This window comes from Sabethes cyaneus, chromosome 3, assembly GCF_943734655.1.
Source record: "Sabethes cyaneus chromosome 3, idSabCyanKW18_F2, whole genome shotgun sequence".
NCBI classification, from domain to species: domain Eukaryota; kingdom Metazoa; phylum Arthropoda; class Insecta; order Diptera; family Culicidae; genus Sabethes; species Sabethes cyaneus.
Window position 1 is genome coordinate 242,188,595 of NC_071355.1, and position 20,404 is coordinate 242,208,998.

At 39.4% G+C, this 20,404-nt stretch overlaps 1 protein-coding gene across 3 annotated transcripts in view; it reads right to left on the reverse strand.

Annotated features, from left to right (window-relative positions):
• Positions 1–20,404, reverse strand: part of LOC128742021 (probable G-protein coupled receptor Mth-like 1) — a 265,014-nt gene that overhangs the window by 88,136 nt on the left and 156,474 nt on the right. For all 3 annotated transcript variants that reach the window (XM_053838198.1, XM_053838196.1, XM_053838195.1), the window contains exon 4: positions 10,803–10,881. In XM_053838198.1, coding sequence (XP_053694173.1) covers positions 10,803–10,881 — 79 coding nt within the window. The remainder of the gene's footprint in view (positions 1–10,802; positions 10,882–20,404) is intronic.

A 20,404-nucleotide genomic window follows, 5' to 3' on the forward strand; every position in this document is an offset into this window, starting at 1 on the left:
TTCTTTATATATGTAATTTTCAACATTGTGCATAACTATGGCCATTGTGTTATTTTTTTATAAATCTCTGTTGAATATTACACCATTATTCACAAAAGGCCCATAATATTTGACAGCGAAATAAATTAAAGTGAAACTGAAAGTATTTTATATGTCAGAAAACAACGTCGTTAGCGCCAACGCTAAAACTGTCCTTCTAGAAAATTAACAAAATTATGATCGAAATTCTTTGCAATGATCAAATTACCCAGCATAATTAGAAAGAATAATTAGTTTTAGTCATGTTTTAGGCAAAAAGAGTGATTGCATGCCTTGTTTTCGTTGGAAAAATGCGATGCAGTAGTGCGCAGATTTAGGCACAGATTTTTTATTCATGTTCCAAATTCTGCGCAGTAATGTATCCTATGAAGAAATCGCGAAAAAATACGCAACTTCTCCCAAATGGCTGAGGTATAGAGTCATAGAAATTCAAGTAGAACCTTTAACTTGTATTGATTGGAATCCTGTGTTACGGCTCGGGGTCCGAACCTACGAACGCCAATTCATGGAACCATGTCTTCTGATTTTTTTTGACAGTCGAACTTCATTGAGCTGTCAGGGAGTGGGGAAGTGGTTTCTATATGAAAACACAATTGTTAATATTAGTCTAAATTATAATGTTCAGTATAGAGAAAACCCGAATGAACTCGCCCTTCACGTTATCGACAATAAAATATTTAAAATAAGCCAATCCAAATGATAATAATGTTCCTGTGCCACCTGGACAGCACAAGAAGGCCAGATCATGGATTTAATCATGGTAATGGCTAATGTCGGATTTTTGATGTGCTTTCAGCGTATAAAGACATAAACTACATGGTATGAATGTTTATTGTTACTTTTTAGGTGCGCAGAATTAGGAACAAACATGCGCAGAATTAGGAACATGGGCAAGAGAGTGCGCAGAATTAGGCACCGTGGATAAGTTTACAAAACGAAAGATATACTCAATTGTTGGTCGACTTTTAATTCCCATGTTTTTTACCATATATTATAGACCGTAGCACTACATGTTGCTGCTATCAACGTTATCAATTTAACTCTAGAATACTTATAATAGCGGAGGAATCATAAAAATGTCTTAACTGCGCAGAATATGGTACGTTCACGGTAGATTTTAGTGCCAAAATGCTTTTAGTCAAACTTTTTGTATTTGCTCTACATTCCAAAAACCGAAATATTTCGAGAGCTTATGACTTTATGCAAAATGACCAAGCTAAGCAAAAGCGGACAAATGTATCGATACTCTCTTCCAATTTTCATTTGAATACCGCTGCATTTAATACAAACGTTATATGGACTTGACACAGCGACGTTCGCTGGTTCTTTTCCAGTGAAAATCAGCAGTCGCCGAACCGACTACAACTTGGACAATTGATACTCTAGCAACCAGGAGAAATCTAGGCTAGGCTGTCCAAGGCTACTCAACCGCATTAGTCTACGAATTCAACCACGTAGCTCTTCTCAAGTGCTATTTTGAAGGACAAATTATGGAGCAAACGGAGCCATCGTCGGACTTCAACGAGTTTTCTGCCAAGTTTCTGCCAAGTTGGATTTTATTGTCACCTCACTCGTAAGATAATTTGTAGGAACTGAAGATGTTTTGTATTGGTTAGATTAAATCATTAGGACAATAACAAATGGTAAATTAATTTAATCAAAATTTTAATATTTTAAGTTTCGGTGTGTGAATGCAGAATGTGCAGTGGGTGAATCTCAATAAAAACAACATGAGAATCCTTTTTTCTTGCAGCTAGGTAAAATTTAACACTGCGGTCGACTGCTACGAGTTATTAAGAGAGCAAAATTTTGTGATTAATGGTTTGTCATGATCTGTACGCATCGTGACCGTGTAGTGATAACCCAAATGTTTGTTTAACATCGCTTATTTTCCATCCCTGGTTGTGATTGTGAAGACCACAACAATGTTAGTTTACAAATCTATTTATATAAGAGGCTTATGTCCTTACCGAAAACCAGGACTCTGACAGGACGTCCTGCTTTCGTAGGAATGGGTTGTATTCTCAGTCCACTGGTTGACTGGTGGACTGCTCGATTACTCAACTGGTTGACTAGACTACTCGACTGGACTGGTCGATTAGACTACTCGATTTGATTGGTCGACTAGACTGCTTAATTGAACTGCTCGACTTAACTTCTCGATTCGACTACCTGACATATTTGTTCGACTTACTACTCGACCCAACTGCTCGACTTAATTGCACGATTGGACTGCTCGACTGGACTGTTCGATTCGACTGCTTGACTGGACAGCTTGATTCAACTACTCGACTAGACTGCTCGACTCAACTGCTTGACTTAACTGTTCACTTCGATGCTCGACTCAACTGCTCGATTCAACTGCTTGATTCCACTGCTCGACTGAACTACTCGACTCAACTGCTCGACTAAACTACTGGACTGCTTGACTCAACTACTCGATTGGACTATTCGAATCGGCTGCTCGACTCAACTGCTCAATCCGATTGCTCGACTCGACTAGACCTCGATCTAACTGGTCGACTGGACTACTCGACTCAACTGCTCGACTCAACTGATCGACTGGACTACTCGACTCAACTGCTCGATTAAACTGCTCGACGTTACTGCTCGACTCAACTGTTTAACTTAACTGCTCGACTGAACCGCTTGACCCGACTGCTCGATTAGACTGCTTGACTAAACTTTTTGATTCGAGTGCTCAACTCAACTGCTCGACTAGACTACTCCATTCAACTACTCGACTGAACAGCTTGATTCAACTGCTCATCTAGAATGCACGACTCAACTGCTTAACATCTATTTGATTCGACAGCTCGACTTAACTGCTCGACTCAACTGCTCAACTAGACTACTCGACTCAACCGCTCTATTAAACTGTTCGACTGAACTACACGAGTCAGCTGTTCGATTAAACTGTTCGACTGGACCGCTCGATTCAACTGCTCGACTGAACCACTTGCCCGACCGCTTGACGAAATTGTTCGATTCGAGTGCCCGACTAAATTGCTTGAATTAACTGCTCGAGTGGACTACTCGACTCGACTGCTCAATTCAACTGCTCGACTCGACTGCTCGACTCAACTGCTCGACTGAACTGCTTGACTGAACAGCTTAATTTAACTGCCCGATTTGACTGCTCGACTCAACTGTTCTACTCGACTGCTCGACCCATTTGCTTGACTCGATTGCTTGATTCGACTGTTCGACTCGCCTCCTCAACTCGATTGCTTGTCGCGATATCATATGGTCGATGTTAAATCAGACCGGACCAAGTCGCAAAATTTTACAAAATGAGTTAATGAAAGAAAAAACGATCAAGAATTTTTTAAGCAACGTTTTATTCTAATCAGACTACATACATGTTGCAAACAGCCAGAGTTATGAGATGATTTGAATGCAGCAAACTTTGAAAGCGTTTTTCTCGAAGTCAGAATTTTGTCACTCGGTTCTGTTTGACTTAACACTGACCATATGAATCGGTACGCGGCAGACAATGGACGGTACAGAGCCACTCACACAAAAGAACCATTTTGCCCACCTATAGTATCAGCACAGTGGAGATAGTGTTTTTCTTCATATAAATTAAATCCAATGCGAGCATCAAAACTATTTGTTTCAGTTTCTGGCTGACTCTTTTATGTACATCATCTTAGAGCTATATTATGCAATATAAGAACTCAAAGAACTAATACAAAGATTAAACATCTTCGCAAACACTGGCTAATGCAATGTATCCGCAGTTTTCTGAATTCTGTACAGACATTTATATTTTACGGATCGTAAGATTCGGGCTCAACTAGTCTATCTATACCTATAAAAATTGATTTCTGTCTGTCTGTCCGTATGTTCCTTATAGAATCGAAAACTACTGAACCGATCGGCGTGAAAATTTATATCTAGAGATTTTTGGGGCTAGGAAAGGTTCTCTCGATGGCAAAAGACCCCTCCCCCCACTAAGAGGGGGGCTCCCAAACAAAAGTGTGTCTATAAAAATGGATTTCTGTCTGCTCTATGTTCCTTATAGAATCGAAAACTACTGAACCGATAGAAGTGAAAAATTGCATATAGGGGTTTTTTTGGGCCAGGGAAGGTTCTTATGAGAATTAGAGACCCCTCCCCCCACTAATAGAGGGCTCCCATACAAATGAAACACAAATTTCTGCATAACTCGAGAACTAATCAAGCAAATGAAACCAAATTTTACATGTGGGTGTTTTTGGAGACAAGAATTTTTTCTATGGTGAATTGAGACCCCTCCCCACTTTAGGAGGGGGGCTCCTATACAAATGAAATACAAATTTCCTCATTACTCGAAAACTAATTGTGCCATTGCAAATCATATTTAAAGTTTTTGTCACCCCCCCCCCCCCCCCACTTGGCTTGGGGCAAAAAAATAATTTGTAGGATATGAGTCAAATTTCTTTTTATAAAATCAATTGTCTGTGGGCTCTACAGTCTGAAAAACTCGAAAAATGAGTCTCCGAGTTGAATTAACGCTTCTAGCACGAAAAAGAAATGGAAATTCGAACAATGGAATTTCCGTAAATCATCCAAAAAAAATTTCCTTCGTTTTTGTCGTTTTTCGTATATTTTTGCATAGAAAATAATAACGTACATATTATAAGCAAGAATAGATTCGATTTTCACGTTTAAACCTTAAAAAAAAATTCTTAAAATCCATGTTTTTTTGCTCAATTAAAAAATTCACTTTATTTTTTATTCGCCCCCCCCCTTCAGTGTCCGAACACCGGAAGGACAAAAATTTTATAAAATATTTGTAATGGCCTAAAAACATTTGGCTCTTTGCAACATTTATGTAGTCTGATTAGAGTAAAATATTGCTTAGAAAATTCTTGATCGTTTGCTATTAGGTATGAACTCATTTTTTAAAATTTTGCGACTTGGTCTGGTCTGATTTAACACCGACCATATGATATCGCGACAAGCAATCGAGTTGAGCAGGCGAGTCGAGCAGTCGAATCAAGCAATCGAGTCAAGTAGTTGGGTCGAGCAGTCGTGTCGAACAGTCAAGTCGAGCAGTCTAGTCGAGCACTCGAATCGAACGGTTTAGTCAAGCAGTCCAGTCGAGCAGTCGGGTCAAGCGGTTCAGTCGAGCAGTTAAATCGAACAGTTGAGTCGAGCAGTTCAGTCGAGTAGCCCAGTCGAGCAGTTGAATCGAATAGTTAAGTCAATCTGTCGACCCAGTTAAGTCGAGCAGTTGAATCGAGCAATCGGGTTGAGCAGTTGACTCGAGCAGCCGTTTCGAACAGTCCAATCGAGTATTTGAGTCAAGCAGTTCATTCGAGCAGTTGAGTTGAGTAGTCCAGTCGAGCAGTGGAATCAAGCAGTTGAAACGAGTAGTTGAGTGGAGCGTCGAATCGAACAGTTGAGTCGAACAGTCTAGTCGAGCAGATGAATCATGCTGTTCTGTCAAGCAGTTCAGTCAAGCAGTCGAATCGAACAGTTCAGCAGTTCAATCGTGCAGTTAAGTCGAGCAGTCGGGTCGAGTAGTGAGTCAAGCAGTCGAATCGAGTAGTTAAGTCGAGTAGTCCACTCGAGCAGTTAAATCGAGCTGTTCAGTCAAGCAGTCAAGTCGATCGGTCCAATCAAATAGTTGAGTCGAGCAGTCGAATTGAACAGTTCAGCTGTGCAGTTCAGTTAAGCAATCCAGTCGAGCAATCAAATCGACCGGTCCAGTCGAGCAGTCTAGTCAACCAGTTGAGCAATCGAGCAGTCCAGCAGTAGATCAATGAGGTGACTGAGAATACAACCCATTGCTACGAAAGCATAACGTCCTGTCAGGGACCTGTTTTTAGTTACCGATAAGCCTCTTATGACGTCTTGTTAGAGACCTGGTTTTCGGTACAGACATAAGCCTCTTATATAAATAGATACCTAAATCTGATTTGACGTCTACTATTGAGGGGACGTAGAGAAAACTCGGTCGGAAAAAAGGGGACGATCATTCAAATTTTGGATGTAAAAAGAGATGACATTAATTCAAATTTTGGACGTAAAAAGAAAAGATGTTGTTTTGAATTTTCTGATGTTACCTCATGGTATTTGACGAGAACGTTATTTCGAATTTCGGTCGTAGAATGAGAGGATGTTAATTCAGACGTTTTTCAGACGTTAAAAGAAATTCTAGTGTATTAGCATAACATCGTGCTCAACTCTGTCATCTGATAGGCAGAACTAAGGAGTTTCCATTGGACGTCCTCTCACGTTTTGATAGTATGTTTTTAGACCTATGTCCACACCGGAATTCAATATTTGATAGCAATTCGTATCTAACAAAATAGTCGGAGCAACTGCTAGATCATCAATAAGTTCGTATCACAAGCGAAAATGTGATTGCGAAATCTTGCAATCTCTGCAATCGCTGCTGATGCGTCTCGACAATGAATGTATTTGACCAAATATCGACTATCGACGTGGATTTACTAAACTATGACAATGGATAGAGACAGACGGTGGTCAAAACAAAATTTGGACAAGACAGACCGATAGACAAGACTATGAGTAAAACAGATGGAGAAGACAGATCGATGGACAAAACAGACCGATAGACAACATGAGCTGGACAAAACTTTGGGTAAGAAAAGACCGCTGTACACTGTACAACACAGAACAATGAACAAGACAAACCATGGGGCGAAATAGATCGATGGACTAGACAGACCGAAGGATAAGACAAGCCGATGGAATAGATAGTCCGTTGGCCATAATTGACTAATAGTAAAAATAGACCAATTGACATGACAGACTGATGAACAATACAGATCGATGAACAAAACAGACCGATGAACAAAACAGACCGATGGACAAATACCGATGAATAAGATAGCCGATGGACAGAACGGAAAACTAAGCATAGACCAGTCCCGGTGTACTGGACCCGGGTTCAAATCCCAACCCCGCAGAAGTCACGAATGACCTAAGCTATTAAAGTGACTATAAGCTAACAAAAAAAGCATTGCTGATTGGTAAAATAGTCCAAAAAACGACACAGACCGATGGACAAGACTTTTTATCTCCGTCCCAACCATCCTTGTTCGTGAACCATAAATATTTACTGAAATTAATCTGACCACAATATAGCAAATTATTTAATATTATTCTAAATATCATCGAAAATCGAGGACCTAACACCTAAGCACACTCTCGGCAAAATTGAGTGTACGGAAGAATTCATTTGGTAGAGCTTTGGGATATATCAGCAGAGTTAGAAGCACATTTGTGAGGACTGATTCCACTTTCGTACGCGGACCATTTTGAAGGAATCAGGCAAACGGTGGAGGAAAAGAAAGAACAACAAAACATACATCAAAACAGAAGCGGTCTTACCACAAACCAGTAGTCCTAGTACTTGTTTGTATTACTATTTGCAGTACTACTGATTGTCAGTACTACTGACTATATCATCAAAACGTTAGAGGACTTCCCACATAAAGTAATTCACACCCACTGCCTATTGGATCCGAACACAATATTATAATGTTAACCGGAGATATTTATTCGCTACAAATATTTCGAAAATTTGAACAAAACGATATGTGTTATAATTATAACACGAATAATTTTTATTTGGTGCTTGGTAGTTAGTAATATTCGATGGGGCAGACTTCACGCGCTACTGACTTATACATTTTGATCGTCACAGTTTTTTTTCATTTGCAAGAAATCTATTCTTGATCAGAAAATAGATTACCAAAACGCCAGAGGACTTCCTGCCAAAAATAATTTTTTTCAAAGAATGAAGTACTTGGGTGAGCAAATATGTTTCGGTAACGGTAACAAGTTTCTCCCAGGTGATTCAGGCAGATCACACACGGTCGTCCTTCAGTCCTCGATTGGCAAGAAATCTATTTATAATCACAAAATATATTACCAAAACGTCGGAGGACTTCCTTCGAAAAAGACTGTTTTCATGCAATGAGCGACTCGCTATTGTTGTACTTAAATGGAATATCCGTTTTTTTTGTTTGGTTATAGTCACTTTAACAGCTTGGTTCATTCGTGACTTCTGCTAAACACTCACCGAGATTGACCTCAAAAAATATCTGTTTGTTTCTGGTGGATTTTAGTTCTGAAGTTGCCATTCGAATTCAGTTGATTGTCAAATCCATTGAATCAGTGAATGACATCGCAAGGATTTTTAGTCCTTTAGTTGCAAAGTAAGATATTCTGGACAGACGAAGCAAATGAATTGTAGTATCAGGAAAAAAATCGTTAAATTGACATTTCTCTGCTTCTTGTTCACACTAAGTTTTTTAGCATGGTGGTCTGCCAAGATTAAATTTGAATCTCTCTTTTCTCGATAAAAACGAATATTTGAACTGCAAACATCAAAGTTCAAACATATGCTCATAGAGATACCAGCAAAGCAAACTCATAAATTAAACAAAAAGATCTCGACACAGTTCGAACGTAGAACACAGCACCAACCACTGCTCCGGAAGCGCATCCCCGAAGAACTGTGCCAATAGGTCTCTCGCCTGCTTTCAGTAAATTTTGTTGATGCGAAACTTTTTCCATCGCTGATACATATTCATGAGGGAAATTGGTGTGTCTAGTCACGTCATCATCTGTGCTATGCAATCTATAATCCAATGTGACATAATATCGGAAGCAGGAAAGAAGAAAACCGACGACGACGACGACGACGACGACGGTGCTTTCTCTCAGCTTGCAGTGCCTTTCGGATTCGTCCGGAAAGCCCGGAAACGGAACGGAACCGTTCAGTCTATAGAAGAGTTGAATCCAAAATGGCAAATGCAGCACTGGCGGCGTCATTCAAGCTTTCGGTATATCTACTGTGCCCTATCAAAAGTTATGATAAACGTGACTTTTGCGCTCCAGGCCAACGCGGCCGCCACACGACGCCGACACGAAACGCAATGCCTTCGTCAGCATAATTCAGTAGATAGCTGCAGCAGCGACTTGGCAGAACGTCAACCAGCAGCAACCACGAGGCCGAGCCACATATGCTTCTTCTGTGATTGAACCCTAGGAGGAAGTGTGACGCAGTTGCTTCCAACTTTGGAACTTTAAAATGAAGCAAAGCTCACTGCAGTATCAAGCTTCCTCGCGTTGCATTAGTTAAAATGTGGATATAGGTAATTGCATTTGACATAAACATGGCGAATTAAACATTAGTTCGAGTTGCACATTTGCCTGGTGTAACCCCGGGGCAGTGTAACTCACTATCGTCCTAGGAATAGACACGGCTTCTGTGCACAATAGTTTACGGGGAACATGTAGTGCACACCCCCTCGTCCACTGGTTCCTCCTAAGTCAACAACGCATCTGTTAAACAATTTGTAACGTATTCATTACTAGTAAATCCTCAACCGTAAACTTCCGCGGTGCAGTCGAGTTTCGTACCGCTTCACCAGGGTTGAAATTAAATGGACGAAACACCGCCTCGACACGGCCCAAACAAGCAAAACAATGAACCACCATTAAACTGAATCATCGTGTATTTCGACAACGTTTTTCCAGTTATTTACAAATCGTTTAACGATATGCCGTCGCACCGCCGCCGTGCAGTTTCCTAACGTTCCAAGCTGAGCGAGGCAATAAACAAACGACAGTCGTAATAAATTGCACCGTATTTGAATCTAAATTGCCGGATAAACATTCGACCAATTCTGCTGACTTGGTCTGTGTTCGGCCCGCGACCGGTCAGGTCAACCTTAGAGCCACCGAGGTCGACCGGATCGTCACAGCCAGGTGGAAGAACCGAATGCGGGTGACAAAACCACGCACTCTCCGAATCGAACTGGTGCAGACGGTTCGCGGTCAAATTTTTTTTTGCCCTCCCATCGTAATAACCGACGATGCGAGTGGCCGTAATTGCTGGACACAGTGAAAAATTATGGCCACTTTAGCGTGATGAAGTGAACTCTTCGCTGAGTGGCAGCTTCCACCGGTGGCAGTGACAGTCCAGCGTCGACCACCATCACGCATATTGTGCGGTTTGCGTCCACCGGACCAACCGATCGGTCCCGTCCATGTGGTAAACATAAAAGTGCATCCGTTATGCTTTCTCTCTCTGTCTTTTTCATTCTCCAACACCCTGCTGGTATTGATGCAGTCCGGATGGGCTCGTACGCTCGCTCGAGTACTGCCTAATGACTTTCGCATTATTATGAACCTATACGAGATCACTCCAATCCCTGGATCAGGATCGTATCACTGATTCCAATTGATTGCCCTACGGTGGATTGGATCCAAGCAAATGTACCGTTAATGGGAGCAATTTGAATTTATTTTTAGGAAATAAGAGACTCCCTAGTCTGCTCTGCCCGTAGCAACCGGACTGCCTGCGTGTCTGTAGATTAGGTCCATCCAGTGGAAACGGATTTGGTGTTTAATGTACCACGAAACGATTCCCAGTTCTATGCAGGCGACCGGCCGCCGTTGTGCCAATGGCATTGGTGTACCCTTATATTAACCGAAATGAGTCGAAACGAGGGCTTGACTAAACCGATGGGCTACGCATGTTTGGTCTGGCAATTGAGTGACCGGTTGCAAACATTTGTCATCATATTGGGACTGCTGACGGGCGCTGTTGGCCGGCTGCGGTCCGTCCGATACGGTAAACTGGTCAATTGGAAACGGCGAGGTGGACTTTTGTGGGTTTCGAAACTGGCTGCACTTTTGGCCAGCTTGGCCTGTCGTTTAGATAAAATTTTACGCAACATACAAAATAACTATTTACTGATTGCATTGTAAAATATTTGAAAAATACTCACCGGAAAGTCCACCAGATGTTGAAACACATCGTGTTTAGCCAGAAGAACGCCGCCAGGAAGAAGAAGTGCATCATAATCGCTGAAAGAAAGAAATGGAAATACATTAAAGATTAAATAGTCCACAAGTAGGTCTAATCTAGTAAAAGCTATAGGAGTAGTTGGGCTAAGAATAGCAAAAAAATAAATTTTTAAAACGAGATTAAACGCATGGATAAAAGTAATCTGCGCGAAGCGGATTATTCAAAATTTGTACAATAAGTTTGGGCCTTTACGGAAATTTATATTCAACCATCCATAATCTTATATTAACATTCAAAATTCTAAATTCAAAATTCAAAAATTCCTAATGCATAATGGAAAATGAAAAACATAAATTGAAAAATGAAAATTGGAAATTGAAAACTGAAAAATAAAAAAATTAGTCTTAAATGGAAAATGAAAAGTGAAAAATAAATGAAAACTTCTTGCAGAGAACGAAACGATTGGATAAAAAAATGACACGCGGCTTTTTTACATCCGTTCGACTTTTACCTAAAAGTCGTTCGAGAGTTATCCGGAAATCGTTTGGAAATCGTCTGTTGGTAGAGTTTGAAAGTTTTTAGATGACATCATCTAAAATCATCTAAAAATTTATCTGAAAGCCACCTGAAGGTCAATTGAAAGTTTTCTAAAAGACGCCTAAAAATCATCCAAATATTGCCTAAAAGTCGTCTGACAATTGATTGAATTTCTGCTAAAAGTACGAATATTGACTAAAGTCCTTAAAAAATTAACTGAAGAGCCGTTCAAAAGCCGACTAAGTACTCTGAAAGTACTTTAAAAGATGTCCGAAAGACGCTAAAAATCGATTGAAACTCTTGGCGACGGACGAAAGTAATTTGAAAGACATGAGAACCAGCTCAAAGTCGTTTTTTTAAACAGATAAAAGCTGCCTGAGAGTTTTATAAATACTGTCTAAAAGCCGTCCAGAAGTCGACTAAAAACCTTTTGAAAAACGTCTAAAAACCATCTGAAGACATATTGAAAGTCGTTGTCTAAAAATCGTCTGAGCCTTCTCCCTATCGTCCGAAAGACAACTGATGACCATTTGAAGACCACCGGAAAATCGTTTGAAAGTCATCTGACGGCCGTCTAGAAGTCGTCTGAAAGTCAGTCACATGAAAGCCATCTGATAATCGTCTGAAAGTCAAACGACGAGCATGCAGCCTAAAAGCCGTTTAAAAAGTATAAAGGTCGCCTAAAACCCTCCTAAAACTTTTTAGAAATCAATTAAAAGCCATCAAGAAACCACCTAGAAGCCATTTGGAAACCAGTCTGAAAACCATTTGAAAGTCTGCCAAAAGTCATTTGAAAGTCATTCGAAAGTCATATGCAACTCATCTGTAGACCAGCTGAAAATCATTTTAAAGTCAACTGACGGCCATCTCATAGTCGCCTGAAAGTGGCATGAAACCATTTGAAGTCGCCTGATAGTCATCTGATTGTCGTCTGAAGATCATCTGAAAGTCAGCTGACAGTCGGTTAAAGGTCACCTGGCCCTCTAGAAGCCATTTGGAAATCATTCAGAAGTCGTTTGAAGGCCGTTCAAAAGTCGCCTGAAAAAGCTTTCAAAAGCCCGAAAATCATACGAGAGTCGGATGAAAATCATCTGAAAGTCAACTGAAAATCATATTAAAGTCGTCTGACAGCCAGCTAAAAGTCGTATGAAGGAAGTCTGAAAACCGTTTTGAAAGTCATCTGAAAGGCGGCTGAAGGTAGCCTGAAAGTTCACTAAAAGCAACTTGGAGCGGTTCAGAAGTTCACTCGGAATACGTCTGACAGCTGTCTGAGCGTTATAGCCATCTAAAAGACACATTAATGTCGTCTGAAAGCCAATTAATGGTCGGCTGAAGGTCATCTGGCTTTCTAATAACCATTTAGAAATCATTTAAAAGTCGTTTGAAAGCCGTTCAAAAGACGCATGAAACCTATTTGAACGCATCTGAAACCGCTTAAAATTCATTTGAAAGCCTTTGAACGTATTTTAAAAGCCGCGTGAAAGTCGACTGAAAGTCATTTAAATATGATTAAATGAAGGAATACTTTTCCGCTATTTAAATATAGTCGAAAAGTCAAAAAGCCATTTGTTAATCTTTCAAACCCGCTGAAAGTTGTGAGAAGGTGTCGCTTAAAAATCCTTTGAAAAGCATTTGAAAACCAAATGTGGTTTGAATATACGAATATCGTCTAAAAGTCGTCTAACATTCTTCTAAATGTCATCTGAAGATCGACTGCAAAACCTTTCAAAGTCGTTTAAAAGTCCTCTGAAAACCACTAGAAAGTCTTTTAAAAGCCGTCAAAAAGTTGTCTGAAAATCGTCCGATATTCGTTTGAAAGTCATCTAACAGCTTTTTAGACAGCTAGAAGTCGCCTAGAAGTCATCTAAATATCGTCTAAACGTCAAAAAGAAGTCGCCAGACATTTGGAACATGAAACCATATGAGAACCATCTGAAATTATTTTAATAGTCAATTAAAATCACCTGTAAGCTGCTGGAAAATTAACTCTAAAAGTTTTTTAAAAGTAGTCTAAAAGTCGCCTGTAAGTTATCTAAAATTCTTTTAAATGTCGTCTGATGGTTACGTGAAAGCTGACTGAAAATGTTCTGAAAGCCGTTTGAAAATATATACCGTTTGAAAATCGTCTAAAAAAAAGCTTTGAAAGCCGTCGTTGCAAAGTCAACTAAAAGTCATCCGAAAGCCAACCGAAAGTCATCTGAGTAATCGTTTAAATGATTCTCAGGACTCACCTGACAGACACTTGATAACCGTTTGAAGAATACCTGAAAATCGTTTGAAAGTCATTTGACGGCCGTCTAAAAGTCGTCTGAAAGTTAGTCACATGAAAGCCATCTGATAATCGTCTGCATCTTTGGCTCGAGCAGCACGTTCCTCACATCGTCTGAAGGTCACGTGCAGTTTGAAGGTCGCCTGAAAGCCCTCTGAAAGCCGTTTAAGAGTCGGCCTCTAAGTGATTTTAGTGAAGGAAAAACATTATTTGGAAGACATTTGACAACAGTCTGAAAGTTATTTGAAAGCCTGCTAAAAGACATTTGAAAGCCGTCCGAAAATCATATGCAAGCCATCTGAAGATCCTCTAAAAATCCGTCATCTGACGGCCATGTAAAAATCGTATGAAAGTTATCCGACAGGTGCCTGACAGCTGATCTGATCACCTTTATCATCTCAGTCGTTTGCAGGTCCCCTTGAATCGTCTGAAAGTGGTTTGGGTAGTAGTTTGAAAGGTATTTAAAAGCTATTTGAAAGCCATCCAGAAACTGCATGAAAGCCACTCGTCTGACAATTAACTGAGAGCCATTTGAATGCCTTTCAGTCATCTAACAATGACCTAATGGTCAACTAAAAATCATTTAACGTCCATCCAAAGGACACCCGAAAGTAATCTGGAAGTCATCTGATAGTCGCGGATAATCTGAAGGTCACCTGGAAGTCGTCTGAAAGCCAGATAAAAGTTGACTAAAGGTAAACAGACCATTTAGAAACGATTTAAAAGTTATTTAAAAGCCGTTTAAAAGTCGCCTTTGGAAAACGTCGGTAACTCGCCTGAAATTTATTTAAAAGCATTCCAGAAGTTTGAAAGTTCTGAAAGCCACAGGAAAATTTATGAAAGTTTTATAAGGCGTCTGAAATTCAGTTGAAAGACATTTAAATATGGTCAAACAGTTACTCAGAAGTCGCCGTGAAAACCGTCTGCGAGCCATCGTGAAGCCTTTCAAAAGTCTTCTGAAAGTCGCATGACAGTCGCCTAAAAGACGGCTAAAAGTCGTCGAGAAGTCGATTGAAAATTGGTACCGTATGAAGGTCACCTGAAAATCCTCTAAAAGTCGTATGAAAGTCGTCTGATAATCACCGGAAGATTATTTTAAAGCTTTCTAAGTCGTTGGAAGGTCGCCTGAAAGTACTCTAAGCCCGTTTAAGAATCGATGGAAACGGCCTAAAAGCCGTTTGGAGGACAAACAGCTGACAGCTGTCAGAAAGCAAATAAAAATCTTTCAAAAATAATCTAAAAGTCGTTCGAAAATCAAATGAAAGTCAGTTGAAAATCGTTTAAGAAAGAAAATTGTTCTGAAAGCTCCTGACGGTCAAAACATAGTCTGATAGTCGATAGTAAATGATTTCGAAACGGTTTCTAGAGGGTTTTCAGGTGACCTTCAATCGATTGTTGGATGATTTTTATACGACTCGCAGACGACTGTCAGGTGACCTTCAAACGACTGTCAGATGACTTTCTTACGACTTCTAGATGAACTTGAACAAACTCGTGATTTTAGTCATGACCTTGAAATGCGGTCAGGCATATATTAATATTTTTTTTGAAACGATGACTCTACAATTGATTGAACGGACGGTAAAGGAAAGTAATGAAGAAGGATTTTTGAGAATGGAGGTGAAAGAGTGGAAAGGAAGGGGGGGTCCAATGCAATCTTTTGTCCAATGCTGGAAGGCGCATGGGTCGAACCAAACTATAATCAGAGATTATAACCGGATTTTAACATAAGATAGGAGTCACAACGATTACTTGTTAAGCGTAGCTACTAACCCCCCCCCCCCCCCCCCCTCTTACCTTTCCGCACTTTCTCCTTCACTCTAAAATTTCATTACTTTTGTCTATCGGCCCTTGGTCAATTGTAAAAGAACTACCGTCTCAAAAAAATATTAATTTACATGCCTGACCTCATTTCAAGGTAAAGACTTAAACACAAAACACGAAGTTGGTCTACACCAAACGGCTTACAAATGGTTTTCAGTTGACTTTCAGATGGTTTTCAGATAACTGAAAGACATTCAAATGGCCAAATGTCTTTCAACCGGCTTCTGGACGACTTTCAGACGACTTTTAGAGAGCTTTCAGGCGAACTTCAGCTGACTTTTCAGTTGATTTTTGAGCACCTTTCAAGAACTTTCAAACCCTCATTGGATGGCTAAGAAACGTTTTCCAAAAATTTTTATTTCTTTTCTTCTATATGACTCTATCGTGGTCAAGACGTAGGCTGTTCTTTTTTTGGGAAGAGTAAATTTTGATCAATGAGTAAATAAATGATCAATCAGAATAAATTAAAAATTTTCGTTATATAGACCAAAAATACTAAGTTAGGACAAGTATGACTCGAACCCACAATTCTCGATTGTCGGTCAAGTGTGATTCCGTTACACCACCGCGCCATTCTTCTAAAACGTTTCAAAGCTATCTAAGGATTAAAAGCTGCCCAAAAATCATTTGAAAGTGTGCTGAAGAACGCCTGAAAGCTCTCTAAAAGCCGTTAAAAGTCGTCTGAATACCGTCCAAAAACCAAACCAGCTGAAAGCCATTTAGAAGATTTCTGGCCATTTAAATGTCCTTTAATCATCTGAAAATCGCCTGAAAGTCAACTGAAAACTATTTTTAAGTCGTTTGAAGTCGTCAGTCTAAATGTCCGTCGTATGAAAGTCATCTGACCTTCGCCTGAAGGTCGCCTGATAGTCGTCATATGTCATAAAGTTATATGAAAATCATCTAACTATCGTCCGAAAATCAGCTGAAAGCCCTCTAGAAATCGTTTGGAACTCATTTAGAAGTCATTTGAATGTAGTCCATACGTTTAAAATTTGTCTTTGAAAAAGTCGTTTGGAAAACGTTTGAAAGCCGTCTGAGAACTATCTAAAAAAAATTTCAAAAGTCCCTTGAAAGTTCTCCAAAATTCATCTGAAAGTCGTCTGAAAATCAGTTCAAACCCGTCTGAAGATCAGCTGAAAACCATTTGAAAGTCCTCTGACGGATGTCGAGAAGTCATATAAAAGTCATAAGAAAGTTATATGAATATCGCCTGAAAATCGTTTGGAAACTCTTTGCAAAATCATGTAAAAGTCGATCCGAAATTCGCGCAAAAATAGTTGCGTAAAAAACCAACCGCGTAAAAAGGGACTTCAGTGTAATCTAAACCCCGTCTGAAAGTTGTCTGAAAGTCATCTGAATATCGACCAAACGACGACAAGAAGCCGTCTGAAAGTCGTTTGGAAAACGTCCTAAGCCTTCTTCTGAGAGCCCTCAAAACTTTTAAAAATCATTTGAAAGTCTTTTGTTTGGTGCATAAAAACTGCTTTTGAAACCCAAAAAGTCCACGATTCATTTTTAAACCTTAAAAGCCATCTAAAATTCACCTGAAAATCATCTAATAGCGTCCAAAAACCATTCAAAAGTCGACTGGAAATCGTTTGTAAAACGTCTGAAAGCCGTCTGGAATTATCGGAAACGCTTTTAAAAGCCTCTAAAAAGTGGTTTCGAAATCATGAGAAAGTCGGTTGAAGGTTGTCTAAAAGTCGTCCAAAGGTCGTCTAAAAAATGTCTATATGTCGCCTGAAGTCATTTGAAAATCATTTGAAGACAGTTAAAAATTATTAATTTCGCATAGATTTCTGGAAATCATATAAAACGCTTCCACTCACTCATCTGAACACTCATCTGAAAATCATATAAAAATCGTCCAAAAGTTGTTTAAAAGCTACCCGTCAAACCTTGTGCTGTACAAGTCATTCGAAAGTCTTTTGCAAATGGTCTGAAACATGGTGTATCTAGACATGGTGAAACGGTAATGTGAAACAGTAGGCGAAGTGGAGCATATGCTTTTGTTGTGCAGGGCAGGGCGACACGTTGCTCTGTGACGTAGGAAGTTTGCAGCTTTTTCTCGTTGCTTTCGTATTACAAATAGCAACCTTAGCAACGATGCGTTGCTACTAAGTGTTTACCAGCTATAGCAACAAATCACCGGGTTGATCTAAGGCGAAATATTTGTTTTATTTTAGGAAAACTAAAATCAAGGTACGTATGTAATGTAATAATATTTCTAAGTAGTTCTTATATATTCTCTTCAGATGCAAATTCAAACAATGAGCGTACTTGTGTGCAGATGCAGACGTGTGGATTAAAGTGGCTTCACGCTAAAAAATGGTTTGCCAGTTGTGGAGCGTCACTAAAATAAGTGTAGATTGAATTAAGAGCAATCAAATCGCGTTGCAAGCTGGCGGACAACAAATAGTTCTCGGAGGAATAATTGCAATACAAACATTTATGCGGAATAATATGAATCCCCAATACGGAACGATTAAGTACACGTCAGATTGGCCGCCGAAGATCATCTTGTTAAGGTACATCGACTCATTCTATCAGTATGCCCACCTTACTTCCGGAAGATGTTCCCCAAATTCTGACCAACCGGCACGAATTCATTGTTCTAAAGGACATTAATCATTCAACACTGAAGGATCTCATCCAGTTCATTGTGAATAGTAAATGTAAAACAATATGGTTATCCTGCGTTTATGTGCGTACGGCGGACGTGCTACATATTAAAAGAATGATTGAAACGGGAGAAATTGTTCCTGCGAATGCGTCGCCCTATTTCTACTGGAATGACGACTATGCCCTCGAATGCGTTACCTCCGAAACCACTGCAGCGGAGTTGAATTCATTTTTACTGCCTCAACTCACTGATGGAAGCAACTACGGGAAAATAGTACCGTCATCCGGGGATACTTGCAACACTTTTGAACTTTGACTTAGTATAACTTTCGAAGTATACCGTTTAGGTCCAAGTGTAAGTAGCCAAAACTTGTATAGTGGTGAGTACTTTTGATTTATGATTATGAGAAAAAATATAAACTAAATGTATCTGTAGAATGATCCGAAAATAGGGGTGTTGCAAGTTACCCAGTAAACGGGGTTACTTGCAACACTTTTCTGATTTTGCGTTTCTTATGATTTTATATCTGATTTCAAACCGCGAATGACTATTTTGAGATATTTTGAATGTATTTGTAGTAAAACAAGAGATACTGGAGGCGTTTTTTGTTTCCCAATTTCGTCTATCGCTTTTTTAAAGATATTCGTGAAAATGCAGCATGTCGGCGAACTCCAAATTGCCGTTTCAAGGCACGTGAAATTTTTCACAATTTTAATTTTTCTGGAGATGGTGGTAGACGAAATAACATCGTACAGATGCAAACTTACTTTGTATATACTGTCTATTATGATAATTTTCATTTTTAGAAGTGCTGCAAGCCGCGCCATATTGGAAGTAACAACACGAATTCATCGTTTCTTCTCCAAGTTCAAAGTATAAACAAAGCTCAAAGTTGCTATTTGTTAGCTAATATGATGCACTTATTGTGTACAGGAACCAAACAATAAAAAATAATTCAATGTCAATGAACTGACGCAACTTTGCACATCCATTTTTCCTACTCTGAAAGTGGTATTACTTTCCAATCGTATAGAAACAAGCAAAACAATGATGTAATGGATTAAACTTAACTAAACAATAGGTAAACGTCCCTTCTTTAAAATGGCATTGGGTACAAATGGTTATGTTAACAAACAAATGCGTTAGAGCTGTCAAAAGTGCGATGCGCCAAAGTGTTGCAAGTAACCCCCGTGTTGCAAGTATCCCCGGATGACGGTACTGACAAAATAATAGAAAATGGACCGAGCGCTACCTTTGTTGCCATGTTGCGGCACCACCAAATGCAAAATTCGAACCAAAGCAAAGAACCTTGATCACACCCCAAACGGCGCAGATCATGAAACGTACTAAAATGTCGGATTTTTCAGAAGCATACATATAGCATACAAATTATTAAACGATACATAAATAGAAATAAAAATCCATTAGATAATTCAAATGTTGATCTCTTTTTTTTGGTCGGAAATACTTTGCGTTATGCTGATAGATACGGTACGTCATAAACGTCACCACCACAAAAGTGCCCATCGCCTACGTTGATGAATAGAGCACGTGTTTTCGACTGTAAGCTTTTGTAAAAAAGATGCCTACGTCACAAGCTTTTTTAGCTTTTTCCAATATGACTGCTTCTGCTTTTAGGCCTTTCGTTTCACCATGCTCTATTCATCATGGTCTGAAAGTCGTCTGTTATAAGTCATAAGTCATAAGTCAGAGTCTAGTTGCTTTTTTACTGATTTCAGTACTTGTTGCCACTATCGTTTTATTGAGAATAGACTTGCTAGTAGTAGGTAATAATCTGTTATGAACAATTATGAAACGTAGAATCGCGTAGCTATGTTTGCCTTTGAACTTGATCCGACAGTAATTCTATCACATAAAATGTTGTTTACGGTGAATTTTATTATCAGTGAATTTTATAAGTATATTATCGATACTCTACGACCTTCAATAGTGAAAATCATTGGTCAATTTCATGCTCAAATGTTTACGTTGGCATCACTCCATATAAACGTCCGTTCCCTTGGCAACGTACAACAACGACGGTAGCGGATTCGGAATTGCAATCGAAACGAAGTGAAGTTTTTTCTATCAATTCAAACAATTTGGGGAAAATGATTATAATATTTAGAGAAATAATTGTTCGGGTGGTAAACTAAAGTTTTTTGTGCCTCAAGTTAAATTTCGCCAGTGACGGCTGAAACGGCTGAAAAAAATTAATGGAAAACCATCGGCGAAAAAGTGAAAATATAGTGATGAATATTAATCGGTCACTAATCTCAGTATTTAGTGTAATTAATGACCGAGAAAGTAATAGAACTTATAGAAT